The 14,688-nt window shown below is 40.7% G+C and overlaps 1 protein-coding gene across 6 annotated transcripts in view; it reads left to right on the forward strand.

The window, feature by feature from the left end:
- The window catches only part of Vps13d (vacuolar protein sorting 13 homolog D), a 242,140-nt gene that overhangs the window by 59,553 nt on the left and 167,899 nt on the right, over positions 1-14,688 (forward strand). For 5 of the 6 annotated variants that reach the window (XM_027947656.2, XM_027947657.2, XM_071617354.1 and 2 more), the window contains 5 exons: positions 3,302-3,484; positions 8,427-8,658; positions 11,294-11,504; positions 13,986-14,157; positions 14,342-14,454. In XM_027947656.2, the coding sequence (XP_027803457.2) occupies positions 3,302-3,484; positions 8,427-8,658; positions 11,294-11,504; positions 13,986-14,157; positions 14,342-14,454 (911 nt within the window). The remainder of the gene's footprint in view (positions 1-3,301; positions 3,485-8,426; positions 8,659-11,293; positions 11,505-13,985; positions 14,158-14,341; positions 14,455-14,688) is intronic. The other variant, XM_071617353.1, reaches the window with a different exon arrangement.

Here is a 14,688-nt window from a genome sequence, read left to right on the forward strand (position 1 = left end):
GTCTGAGTTTTGTACCCCTACAAGCTGAGTGATGAGACTGGGAGGTGTTTTTCTTCTTGCTCTTCTGTTTACTCAGTTGTAGGAGGAGGATGGAGATAGCGAAAATAAGTGTGCTGTGCTCTCTGTGATAATTATTTATATGAATAAAACTTTGGAGTTTAAAGTGCTTTTGTGGATTATCTTGTTTGATCCTTACAATAATCTTGTTTGTTTATTCAGTTATTCAAGAATGATGTGTCATGCTGTCTGGGAGTGCCAGGAATGTAGTAGAAATAAGGAAGACAAGGTCATTGCCCTCACAGTATATTTGAGAGGGAGGAGATTAAGAACAAAAAATAATGTCACCTGACGAGGTAGTATGGGCAGTTACTGCCACTTTTAAAGTGAGGAAGCATTATAACTCTGATTGTGTGAGTTTATAGTTCAGTGTGGTTTGGGGGTATCAATTGTTTGGGGGTAATTTACCACTTTTTATTTTTTAAATAAAAATACCCCAGTCCTTTTTATTTTTTAAATAGTGAGAACAGGGTCTTACTAAGTGGCTGAGGGTCTCACTAAATTGCTGAGACTGACCTTGAACTTGCAGTCCTCCCGCCTCAACCTCTCGAGCTGCTTGAGTGTGCTTGGCATGGTTGTATTTTTGCATTAACATGTAACTATGAAGTCATGTTCAAAAATTAAGAGCCATCCAGAATGTAAAGGAATATCCAGTTTATTGTTTTTAAATCTATAAGTTAATATATAGAACTTAAAAAAATATTGTTGTATGCTAGGAAAAATTGACTGAAAGGATATGGTGTATAATAATAGCTACTATGTATCTACTGCTGAGTTAGGGTGTTGTCTCATTTAATTCTCATTTAATCAACAGCTCTTTCAGGTAGGCTTATTATTCCCATTTTGCAGACAAGGAACCTGAGGCAAAGAGATCTTAACAACTTAACTAAGATCAATAACCAATAAATAAATGGCCAGAATGGGCTGGGATTGTGGCTTAGAGGTAGAGTACATGCTTCCCATGCATGGGACATTGAGTTCAATCCTCAGCACCACATAAATGAATAAAATAAAGGGATTGTGTCCATCTACAACTAAAATTATAAAAAATGGCCATAGTGGGGATTCAGTGTCAGGTAGTCAGTGTATGAGTTCACACCTTTGATTCCTATGCGAACCTGCCAAAATGGCAGCAACATTTATCTCTGGAGAAGGGAGATTATGGTAATTTCAGTTTTGGTATCTGTCTTATTATTATTATTTGTTTTTGGTACTGGGGATTGAACCCAGGGATGTTTAACTGCTGAGTCACATCCCCAGCCCTTTTTATTTCTTATTTTAAACAGGTTCTCACTAAGTTGCTGAGGCTGGCTTTGAACCTGTGATCTTCCTGCCTCAGCCTCCCAAGCCAATGGGATTACAGGTGTGTGACACCACACCCAGCTTTACTTTTTTTTTTTTTTAATTATTTTTTCAGTTGTAGTTGGACACAATCCCTTTTTTTTTTTTATTTGTTTTTATGTCGTGCTGAGGGTCGAACCTAGTGCCTCGCATATACTAGGCAAGCACTCAACTGCTGAGCCGCACACAACCCCTGCCCTCTACTTTTTTTAAATATACATTTTAGTGACTTTTTAATATATATTTTTCCACTGGTCAGTATAACACATGAAGAACTATTTCCAAGTCATTAAATAGCAAACACTTTGAATGCTTTTGAGCTTATACTTTTGTCAATTTTATTGTGTATAATTTACATACAATAAACTTAACCAATCTAAAGTGTACAGTTCAGTTAGTTGTTTGCAATTGAACAAGTTGTTTGCAATCTTGTAGCTACAAGCACAGCCAAGATTTATAACATTTCTATTCCCTTAAAAAGTTTCCTCATGCCCGTGTGCCCTAACCCCTGCACCCTGGCAGCCCAGATCTTTCACAATAATTTTGCCTTTTTAAAAGAATTCTGTATAAATGAAATCATGCAGGACATAGTCATTTGTGTGTGGCTTTCTTCACTTGGCAGAATGCTTTCGAGACCCATCCGTGTGGGTGCAGGCACCAGCCGTCCATCTCTTCTCATTGCTGAGCAGTATTCCATTGTTGGAATACAATGCAATCTGTCTATCCATTTGCCCACCTGATGATCATTTGCGTAGTTTTCAATTTGGGGTTATTAAAAATAATACTGCTAGGAGCATTCATGTCCAAGTCTGTATGGATGCACGATTTCATTTCTCTTGAGTGAAAAACTGGGAAAGGAATTGCTGAGTCATGTGGCGACTGTGAATTGCATGGTATGGGAAAGTGGCTTCAAATTCTTCTAGCTATTCCAGGTCCTTTGCATTGCTATATGAATTTTAGAGTCACCCCATCAGCTCAAGTCTGCTACAATTTTGGCTGGGATCACATTGAATCTACAGATCATTTTGCAGAGAATCGACGTCTTAATACTAAGTCTTTGGATCCTTGAGTGTGGTATTTCTCTTAGCAGTAGTGTTTTGTAGTTTGGGGTGCACCAGTCTTACACCTTTTCTGTTAAATTTATCCCTAGATATTCCCAATTTTTGATGTTATTATAAATGATGCTTGTTTATAATAATGAAAATTTCAATGATTAATTTGTTTGTTGAAAGTATAAGAACTATTACTGGCTTTGGTATATTGACCTATTGACCTTGCATTCTGCAATCATCCTGACAAACTCCTTTGTTACTTCTAGTTCCTTTAAATTCTATAGGATTTTCTACACGGATGGTTAGGTTATCCACAAAGGCAAGTTTTACTTTTCTTTTTAAGTGTGTGCTGTGAACTTTAATGTTATATCTTCTTTGCATTTTGGTAAAAATATTTTTCGATTTCCCTTGTGGTTTCTTGTTTGGTGTATATATTATTTAGAAGTGTGTAGTTTAATTTCAAGATATTTGGGGATTTTCCATTATCATCTTGTTATAGACTTTTGTTTTTGGTACCAGGGATTGAACTCAGGAGCGCTTAATCAGTCAGCCACATCCCTAGCCCTTTTTATTTTTTCTTTTGAAACAGGGCCTTGCTACTAATTTGCTGAGGCTGATCTTGAACTTATGATCCTCCTGCCTTGTCTTCCAAGCTGCTGAGATTATAGGCACACACCACTGTGCCTGGCTTGATACTGACTTCCAACTTAACTCTATGATGGCCACAAAATGTGCTCTGTGGGGTCTTTAATTGTTTTATAAATGCATGACACTTTGAAGAAACTGAGGTTATTTGATTATAAAATTAGGGAATTAATTGAGCCTTGAAGTAATTTTTCTTCCTTTTTCAGGTGAGAGATCAAGCCCAGCGCTGTTCTCGGATTCTTCTGGATATTGAGGCTGGTGCTCCTGTTCTTCTCATCCCAGAAAGTTCCAGATCAAATAAATTGATTGTAGCAAATTTGGGGAAGTTGAAAGTCAAGAACAAGTTTCTCTTTGCCGGTTTTCCTGGGACCTTTTCCTTACAAGATAAGGTCAGCAGTTAATATCCGTTCCCTTTTCAGCTCAACAAGTTCCTGGTTTTGTAGGATATGTGTCTTATAGAACATTTCTTGACATTTTATTGACATTTCAGTAAACCTTTTAAATTAAAATAGTACAAGTTATAACCCTTACTAACTGCATGTAGTAACTTGTTTTAGCAAACACACCAAGGGAACCAAGCCTCCATCTTTGTGTAGTACTTTCTTTATAGGAAAACATTCCTTCTGTGATAATGCTTTATACTGTGTGACTTTTTTCAGAGCATGTGATTTGGCCCATGAAACCTTTTAAAAATGTCTTAATGAAAAAAATCTTATATAGTGTCTTGCATTGTAGGTTTAAATTACTTTGGCAGTTACTTTTTTTTTTTTTCTTTTGGTATTGGGGTTGAATTCAGGGCACTTTACCACTGAGCCGCATCCTTAGCTCTTTTTATTTTATTTTGAGACAGGGTCTCATTTAGTTGCAGAGGCTGCCCTCGAATTTGCAACCCTCCCATCTCAGCCTCCTGAGTCTGTGGGATTACAGGCTTCTGCCAGTGCACCTGGCTGGCAATTACTTATTTCTTTATTTTTAAATTTTTTAAATTTATTTTTTAGTTATAGGTGGACATAATATCTTTATTTTATTTTTATGTGGTGCTGAGGATCGAACCCAGTGTCTCACGCATGCTAGGCGAGCGCTCTACCTCCGAGCCACAACCCCAGCCCCAATTACTTATTTCTTAAAATATTCTTGGAGGTAATCAGGATGGGGATTGCTGTCATTTTCATTTTACAATTGGGGAAATGAGGACACAAAGAGGATAAACAATACCAGTGGAAACACTTAGTAAATCACAGTTGAGAAGACTTTGGAGACTTTCTAATTAGCGCCCTTCACCCATTTCTGCATTTGAGGAGACCAAGTGGTATTTTTGGAGATAGAGAGGTCATTCTTGGTGTGTTTTCATCATTCCTTGCAGGCTTCCAGAGAAGCTTTTCAGTCTCTGCCCATTCAGTACAAACTCATTTTAGTGTGCCAGAAAAGCACTTAATGAAATTCCCAGCTAGTTATGCCTGTTTTTGGTCTAATAGTTAATAAAATGGAGAGAGAGAGCCTTTGAGAAAATGTACCTAAGATTTGATGATAAGATCGTAAGACTGACAAAAACAGCCATAAACAGCTGGAGTGTGTGTGTGTGTGTGTGTGTGTGTGTGTATTTTTACTGCAGATTGAACCCAGGGGCGCTTTACCTCTGAGTTATAGCCTCAGTACATTAAAAATTTTTTTGAGACAGAATTTTGCTAAATTGCTGAGCCTGATCTCAAACTTATAATCGTCCTGCCTCAGTCTCATGAGTTGTTGAGATTACAGGTGTGTGCCACCATCCCTGTCATATATTTGTTGAAAGCTTGTTATATATCAATCATTGCTAAGCTCTTTAGATATTAAAAGCAACCCCCTGTTTCCTCTGTTTACAACACTTCTGACAACAGTGGCATGGGGTTTTCCCTATACCAACCATTTTCTGGCGCTCCAAATACCCACCAGGTGTCCTCCAGTTCAGGTATGGCACTGATTATCCTGAGTTAGCATAGGCCGGCAGGTTTGGGAGCTCATTCCTCCCACTTCAGACTCCAGGCACAAGTTCAGCTCTCCATTACTTCTCATCAACCAGCTACAAATTAGGGGCTCCTGCCCTCCTTCCTCATGTTTAGTAATTTGCTATAATGGCTTGTAGAGCTCAGGGGAAGCACATTCACTGGCTTATTATAAAAGAGAAAGGCTACAGATGAGCAGCCAGATGAGTAGTTGTAGAGACCAGGCCTATGGGTCCCTGAGCATAGGCACTTGTATCCCTTGTGTGTTGGAGTGTATATACTGCCCTGGACCCACGGTGTCAGGTTCACTAATCTGATAGCTGTCTGAACCCCATCATCTAGGGTTTTTCATGGAGGTCCCATTGTGTGGGTGTGATTGATTACGTCATTGGCCGTAGGTGATAACTTCATATTCCTTTCCCCTCCCTAGATGTCTAGGGAATGTAATGGAGAGTTCAGGTTGCATAGTAAGAAGTTCTTTGGAGTATATTTGTTTGTGATAAATTTTTATTCTGAAGCCAGACTTTTTTAGGAAGAGCTCAATTATAGTCAGAATGGATGAGCAAGTTTGGTAATACTGTTTGTTTTGCTAACCTTCCTAAAAAGGCTAGGATTGGGGAAGAAGCTCAGTGGTACAGTGCTTGCTTAGCAAGTGTGAGGACCTGGATTCAATTCCATTATCTCCAAGAGAGGAAAAAAACGGGTAATGGAGTATTTTCCGATACCAGATACATCTGTGTGTGGGATCACAAGGGTACTCTGAAGTTAGCCTTGGAAGAAGAATTGCCAAAATATTTCAAGACATACCTGTAGAAGGGTTTCTGCTTTGTTAAGCCAAATAATAGCACATAATTTGAAGCATTTTAATGAAAATATTTCCCTGTATTTGTTTTTGAGGATTTGATTTTAAGTGGCAGTGCGTACAAGGATCGCTTTTTCTTCAAGGTATAATGTGTGTTTGTCTCCTTGTTATTTTGAAAAACCTTATGGGGTTCAGCAGTCAATTCACATTCATCTACTTAAAGCAAATGAAAAAACTAACCTTGTAAAATAAAATATTTTATTTCTTGGGAAAGCTTGCTTATTACCTTTTTTTTTTTTTTCTTTTTTGGGAGTAGTGGAGATTGAACCCAGGGGTACTCTACCCTTGATCTATATTCTTAGCCCCCCCAACCTCTTTTTTTTAGTTATATACGGACAAAATATATCTTCATTTTGTTTATTTATTTTAGTATGGTGCTGAAGATTGAACCCAGTGCCTCAAAAGTGCAAGGCAAGTGTTCTGCCACTGAGCCACAACCCCAGCCCCTCAGCCCTTTTTGTTTTTTGTTTTGAGACAGGGTCTTGCTAAGTTGCTGAGTTTGGCCTCAAATTTGCAATCCTCCTGCCTCAGCCTCCTGAGGTACAGGGATTGTAGGTGTGTACCACCATGCCTGGATCTGCTTATAACTTTTTTTTTTAAATAAATTATTTACCTACTACCTGCTATATAGAGAAATCCTTCTTAAGGCCCATTAAAATGAATTCCTTTTGCTAAGCTGTGTGTAGTACTTCCTTATCCTTAAACCTAGAAAAGCTATTGTTACATACCAGTGGTGGTTCTGCAGAATTCCATAAGGGCTGCGTGGAGTGTCATTTGTTTAAGTATTTGTAGTCAGATAAACTTGTTTTGAGAAGTTTACCTCTCCACATATACACTCAAATTTAATTGATCAGGGTCTATGTGAAGTGAATAGTTACCTTCTTCACCAAAGGTCACCGTGCATTTACACTGCCCTTTAATGTACTTGCATGTGAGCTTTGTCTAATATGCATTTCAGTGGTTAAAGAACAAGAAATACTCCTGACATCAAACCTTACAGAGAGGTTATTTGCCCTCAGTTTCATGACTTGTGTGTGTTTGGAATTGTTTTACATAAATCCATGTCTTAATGAGTATGGGTTTGAATTTTTTTACATATGCTTGCCTTTCATTTTTCTCAACCATGGCTTGTGTTTAAACCATAATATCTAAGTCAGAGTCTTTCAAAAGCGTTGGGTTAATCTCCTCAAGCCACTGATTTATTTAAACCAACTGTAGAGAAGATATAGAGCAATCAAATGAAAGAGCAACAAACATGCTCCATCCAGAGTTTAAATAAACTAAGCGAGAAGGAAGGTTTTAATGTTAAAGTACTTAAATAACAGCATTTACCTAGTAATCTGCTTTGTAAAAAAAAAATGTAGGAAGTAAGAAATGGTTTCTTTTACTTGTAATTTCTACTTAAGATAACTATGAGAGAACGCAGTGTTTTCCTCTCCTTTTCCAAAGCTGAGAGGCTAAGATGAGTAAACATCTTAGGTAGTACTAGAAGAAAGACCATTCTTCCTGTCCTCCCAATCTGCATGTGACAGTGGCTAGCTGGGAACAGTCTGATGATGCAGGAGCCACATGGATTCAGTTCTGAGGCTGGGGTGAGGGAGCCCTGGAAGTTTAAAAGCCATTTATCGACTAATTCTGGTGAGAGAGAATTTTCCCTATTAGCAGTTAACTAAAAGCACTAAGTCTGTAAGAGTATACTTTTTTCAATACAACTACAGAATTTGTTTTGTTCTGTATTGGACTTCTTAGTTTTTATGCCCTTGAGTGGAAACATAAGAGGGATGGCTAACCTTTCTTGTTTTCCATTTTGTTTTCATTTCCATAGTTACGTAGATGAGAAATGCAAACCCATGTGGGGAGAGTTCTAGAAAGTAGAGGCACATTGCCATTGCCTAATTCCACTGGAGTCACATTGCCAGTAGATACATTTTCTTATAGCAATAACTGCTCCCCCACCCAGCAACAATATATCGTTTTGCCAAGAGATTTACTTTTGAATTTTTCTTTTTAATGAGTTTTCTCTTTTTTTAAAATATTTTTTTAGTTGTCGATAGACTTTTATTTTATTTATTTATATGCCATGCTGAGAATCGAACCCAGTGCCTCATACATGCCAGGCAAGTGCACTACCCCTGAGCCCCAGCCCCATCCCCACTTTTGTTGAATTTAACCTAGGTTAAACCTCCTGAAGCTTTTCACATCTTGACATTTGCTCTTGAGCTAAAAGATGGTATCTTCTTGCAATATTGGGGTAGTTTTCAGCAAGTATTGAATTATCTGCAACATCTCTGCAGATACTTATCTGTGGCAGGAAGTGTCATGACCCCGATGCTCTCCAGTTGACAGAATCTGTTAGGTTGAGGGAAGCACCAGCACCACAGAGCTTTGAAGATCAGAGAGCCTGAGTAGGGAAGGTCTCTGCCCTACCCCCACCCCCACCCCCACCCCAGCCACTTCTACCTTCCAGTTTTATTTTGTTCCTTCCAGGAGTCAGTGCCTGTAGCCTCCCCTGCCTCCCCAGTGGGCACTCCCAGACACAGCACAAGGAAGACGACCAGCACTGAGGACCCCAGGGGGTCCTATTCCCAGGGGCTGCTCACAATGCCTCCTGCTGAAATGGTCCTAGGCAGCCTGAAGAATGAGTGTGTGCCCAGTGTCCCCACCAAGCAGCGAGGGCAGCAAGCCACACCGTCTGTCCGCCACGGTTCCAGTAGTCCAGGTAAAAGAGGAGAAAACTGCTGCCTAGTGCTTTAGAAGTGTAAGCATCTTAGGTGTATAGATTTAGCATTGGGTGACTTCTACAGTAGGACTAAATTAGCAAGATACAATGTAAATAAAGAGATTTGAGATTATCTATTAGGACATTTTCTTCCCCACCACACACATTTTAATTTAATTTTTTTTTTGTGTGTGTGTGTGTGGATTATCTATTAAGGCATTTTCCTCCCCACCACACACATTTTTAACTAAAAAAAAATATTTTTTTGTGGTACTGGTGATTGAAGCCAGGGGTGCTCTACCACTGATACATATTCCCAGCCCTTTTTATTTTTTATTTTGAGACAGGGTTGTGCTAAGTGGCCCAGGCTGCCCTTCAACTTGCTATCTTCCTTCCTTAGCCTCCCAGAGTCACTGGGATTACAGGTGTGTGTCACCATGCCCAACTAGGCGTTTTTTCCCTAGTTCAAGTTAGTTGCTGCCGGGTGGTGATTGCATAAATAGACCAACTCCTGCGTCCTTGTAAGCCACCACCCAGGCACCATCCTTTCAAGTCACTATTTAGTTCTAAAATATGAAAAAAGACCCCTCTAAAGAATACTAGTGTGAATTTGATAACAACAGAAACACTGTAGACAAAAATTTGAAAAGACATGAATCGTCCAGCTATTGGTACTTTTCTAGAATGTAAGAACCAGCCATTGAAGTTAGGGCCTCATTTTGGCATTTGAGTTGTCCAGCATGTTGTGGAAAGTATTTTGGGTAAGTGAGGGGTTGCTCTCAGGAGCTGTCGAGGGAGGCAGAGTATGATGAGCCTCAAGGATCAGGTCAGTGTCAGACTTGAGAGAGGAAGGGCCAGCTGAGGAGCTCTGCCTTTCATTCAGTAGACCAAAGACCTACAGTGCCTCGTATTCCTAGAGGTGACAGCGAAGTGGCTCTTAGCCATTTGACAGAGCGAGACGTCTTCATCACTATTTTCAAAGTTATCCTAAAACAATTCCTGTTTGCCAGATGTGGTGGCACTTTCCATCTTCATGACATCCTTGTCAGGTCTTATTTTCTATCCCCCATTTTACGGATGAAGAGACAAAGGCTTAGAGAGATTAAGTGACTCGACCTGTCTGCAGTCATGCTGATGGTGAATGGTAGGCATGGGCTGTGCATTTTGGCAGTATGACTTCAGAACCTGATGGTTTTGTTTGTTTGTTTGTTTGTTTTGGTGTTGGGGATTGAACCCTGTATGCTTAACCAAGTCACCACATCCCCAGCCCTATTTTATATTTTAGAGACGTGGTGTCTCTGAGTTATAGCCTCACTCAGTAGCTGAGGCTGGCTTTGAACTTGCCATCTTCACAGGTGGCCTCACATATAGTGGATACTTGTAAGAGTGATTTGGAGTGTTTTATGGGAAGAAGATCTCATTACTAACATTATTTCTTCTGCTGATTTGTTGAGTTTTCCCCTGAAATTCCCTTAGTAGTGACACAGTGCTATGGATGAAGGTGGTGATTTTCACATATCCTATACTCCTAGATTCTGGACAGTACCCTAGGGAGTCTCTGAAGCTTACTCATTCTCATTTCTTTCCCTCTTCTACCAGATCAGCTCCTCTTTGATCTGTCTCATGTATTTGTTAGTGTAATCAGCCAATCAAGAACTGTATTGATCAAATTCCTGCTTAATGCCGGGTGTTGTAGTATTTTGTTCTCCAGTATATGAACATGGTTAGACGTGGTTCCAGTACTTTTGAATTAATGAGAAAGACATTAAATAAAATGACAATGTTGATAGCTGTAATAAATATTATGGAAAAGACAAGACAAATGCAGAGGAACAGTTTAGATTGAAGGGGGAAGGTCACACCACTGGGACAGCTTGTCCAGGAAGCATGGCATTTGGGGGGAGGCAAAGGCCTGTGAGCCTGGAGGCCTAGTGAGCCATTGGAGAATGGCTAGAGATGAGGCTGGGAAAGTAGGCTGTGGGTTTAAGCAGGAGGTTGTAGGAATTTGAATGACTTTAAAAAGTGCATTTGAATTAAACAGAGCCAATAAAGAGGATAAAGGAAGGGAATGTGGTGGTCTATTTATTTTTAAGGATTACTCAGGTATTTTGAGGAGAGAGTGGGTTTGCAAGGGCCGTGATGGAATTCTGTAGGTGTGTTGGAGGAGAGCTTGTGGTGGTGTAGGCAAGAACAAGGGCAGCTTGGATTTGAACAGTGGTAGTAGAAATGGTTAAATACAGCGTTTAAAAAGAATTCTGCTGCTGGGAAGTTTGTAAACCTTTGGTTAGTGTTGTCCCTACGGGGGCATTGCGCATGAAGCCATTTTTAGTCACACACTCTGTACCCTCAGTTGTCGTCTCAGGACAGGCAAGGAATACTGATGGCAGGTGTGGCATGGTGTGCCTGGCACAAGGATAGGCAGGTAAATGTGTGGGCACACGGAGCTTCGCCTAGGGAGGTTGTGGGGCCCTGGTGGAGACTTCTGCAGAAGACAGACAGATTTCTGAGTAGTGGAGGGTGAGGGGAAGCCGGCAGTTCTAAATATTTTCCAAAGACAGGATGAACTTTATTTTGACTTTTTAATTTTGTTTTTGGATTCTTTCTCTTCATTCTCTCTCTTTCCTGTTCCTGGTAGAAGACCATGTCTGCCTGCTGGATTGTGTCGTCGTGGATCTGCAGGACATGGACCTCTTTGCTGCAGAACGACATCCGCGAGAGTACCCCGTGACCTCGGAGGACAGCAGTGGGGATCTGATCTTCCCCTCCTATTTTGTGCGACAGACTGGAGGGAGCCTCTTAACAGAGCCCTGTAGGCTGAAATTGCAGGTGGAAAGAAATCTGGACAAGTGAGTGTCTTCTCTGGATAGCTGTGTAAGTAGAACCTTAATAACTGGAAGTCAGTGCGATTATGGTAAATCAGGAAGAGCACAGGTACTCATTTTATTTGCCTATTTACCAAATGCTAATTGAATCCCTGCTGTGTGTTGGACATGAAGGCTGCTGTGATGAAAGAGAAAACTTCTGCCCTCTAGGAGCTTACGTTGTGGAATAAGGAAGGCAAGTAGGTGATTCTAATTGAGTGTTTGATTCAGTGACATAAACTGTGCTCCAAGATTGTACAAGTGCCTTGGAAACCATGAGGAAGGGACCCAAATTTAGCTTGGATTTGGTGGTGAGGGCAGGCGAAGTATTCTGGAAGAGGTGGACATTCCAAATGTGGTAGATTCTGGACCTGCCATTGCTGTTCACCCTGGAACTCCATGTAATTCCCTTAGCTGTTCAGATGCAGATTTGCCCTTGAAACTACTTCAGGAAGAGTAGGGAGCTGACCCAGATTGACCATGTATCTGGCTTCAGACACAGGATGCTTTATTTCTATAGTTGAGACCTTGCTTGAGTTGTCATTAGTTCCTTATCTTCCTGGGAAATGAACATTCCTAGATCTACCTAAGACCAGCAGCATTTGACTGTCAGGGCCACCAGTCCTCGGGGCCTAGAACCTGGATCACAGTGTGTGATATCTTTCAGTGTGGGGCATTGATTTTGGGGAAAATAGCATTTTGCATGTGAACTCCAGGGACAGAGGAAGCGTTGCTGTGTCAGTGAAAGAGATTTCATTAGTAGCATTTCAAAAAGCACCGTTGTTACTTGTGTGGAAAGTAATTCTGATTCCCCTCTGACCTCTCCCTTCCAGGGGGAGTCATTTCATGCCACTCTTTTCTGAATAAGTTTTGAGTTCAGACGCTGTCACTGTGTGTTTGTGTCTCTCTGACATGTTAGTCACATGCTCCCTGGCTGGTGTTCAGTTATGGTTGGCCTGGGCTATATTTGGTTTTACTGGTTTAGCAGTCTTAAGAGCAGCTTCATTATTTAGAAATTGAATACTTTGTTTTCTTTTTGAGAAGTGCTTTCCCCCCCAAAAAAGTGTTTTGATGTTCTTACCTAAACTTTACCCATTCTCATCATATGTGCAGAATTATATTCTTGTTAGCCCAGGTAGAAGGTGCTGCTGAACACAGGTGTGGTTCACAGAGACAGGGGCCAAGTGGCACCTGGTAATCCTTTCCATTTGCTTAATTGATTACATCATTGGTCATCTTAAACTATTATCTGTAGATTTTTCTCTGTAGGCAATTTCCCCCCCTTTTCCCAGTGCTGGGAATCAAACACATAGCCTTATCACACGTGAGACAAGTGCTCTACCACTGAGCCATGTCTATAGCCTGAAATGATCTATTTATGTTCCTCTTCCACTTCAAATCCTAATCCTGTCCTTCCATGCTCAGAGTACAGGGTCTGTAGGATCCCTGCTTACTCCACCCACGAAAGCTCGCTCGTGTTGGGACGAAGTTGGTTGTTTCCCTAGTCCTGGACATCTTCAGCTTCACTCTGCCCATCCCTTCTGAGACGAGTCACCTGTCACATTTTATCCTAATTCATGCCCCATCTGGGCTCTGTAGGAAGCACTGGTTCATTTTATCTATCTATCTATCTATCTATCTATCTATCTATCTATCTATCTGTCTATCTATCAATCTATGTGATGTTGAGGATAGAACTCAATGCCTCATGCATGCAAAGCAAGCACTTTACCAATGAGCTGCAACCCCAGCCCCCTATTTTACTTATTTATTTATTTTTTTTTTGGTACTGGGGATTGAACTCAAGGGTACTCAGCCACTGAGCCATATCCCCAGCCCTGTTTTGTATTTTATTTAGAGACAGGGTCTCATTGAGTTGCTAAGCGCCTCACCATTGCTGAGGCTGGCTTTGAACTTGCCATCCTCCTGCTTCAGCCCGCCGTAATGCTGGATTACAGGCTTGTGTCACAGTACCCAGCCTGGTTTATTCTTTTAGTTACCACTAAATCTGAAGAGTTAAGTAAAAGTTGAGGTTTTTCTTTTTTATTGCTTTTACAACTATAATGTTTAAGTGATTTCTGACTCTAATGAAGTTTTCCACATTAATAGGCTAGTTAGTTCACCTCACCACCACTCACAGACACCCACAGTTTTTTTTTTTTCTTCCAGTGGTGGTTTTGGGGATGGAATCACAGCCTTTTGCGTCTCTGCAAAAACTCTACCACTGAGCTACACCCATAGCCCATTTAGCTCAGCTTAGATTTGAGAATTTTACAAAATTATATTTGGGGAGAAAAGGGTTTTCTTTTTTGTAGTTGGCATGTGACTTGCTTCTGTTGGAGTTACACGAGGTTCTTGCCACGGGTGTTAGTTACCAGGCTGTTAATGCGGGGGGCGCTTGTTTCTGGGAGTGGGTCAGGGTGGAGTTAGTGAACTCTTTGTGAAGGTGGTTTTTCTTTTTTGTAGAGAAATAAGTCATACTGTGCCCGACATATCTATCCATGGCAGTCTCTCCTCAGTCCACTGCTCACTAGATTTGTATAGATACAAGCTGATCCGAGGCTTATTAGAGAACAACCTTGGAGAACCCATAGAGGAATTTATGCGGCCGTACGATTTACAAGACCCAAGAATTCACGTGAGTGAGACCTCATGTTCTTATGGAACTCTGGTAGTCTTGACTGATGTCACCCTGTGTGTATATTCCTCAAACTCACCTGGAGAAAGAAGATGGAATAACAAGAAGTTAATTTCTTGACCCAGGAGCACATTTTTAGGTTGGCATCATTAGCTCTGAGTTGATCTGCACTTTTCTTTTACAGACTGTTCTGAGTGGAGAGGTGTACACTTGCATGTGCTTCCTCATTGACATGGTAAATGTAAGCCTGGAGCTTAAAGACCCAAAAGGAAAAGAGAGTGCTGGGTCCCTCGCCAGGTATGTGACTTCTTTGATTTCACCCCAACTTTCAGAAATTGGGGGGATTTCAAATCCCAAAACCTTGTATTTCAGATTCTTCTAGGAAAAACAGAACAAAACAGAAGCTTAGCAATATTAGGCCAAGGTAGCAGTAATGTAAGCAATGCACTGATTTTGTACTAGTGGAGAGGAGAGGGTACAGCAAGGTGGTCCACAGTTGGGTGAAGCCTATTTACAGAGTACTTCTGCCAG

This window comes from Marmota flaviventris, chromosome 10 (assembly GCF_047511675.1).
Source record: "Marmota flaviventris isolate mMarFla1 chromosome 10, mMarFla1.hap1, whole genome shotgun sequence".
NCBI classification, from domain to species: Eukaryota; Metazoa; Chordata; class Mammalia; order Rodentia; family Sciuridae; genus Marmota; species Marmota flaviventris.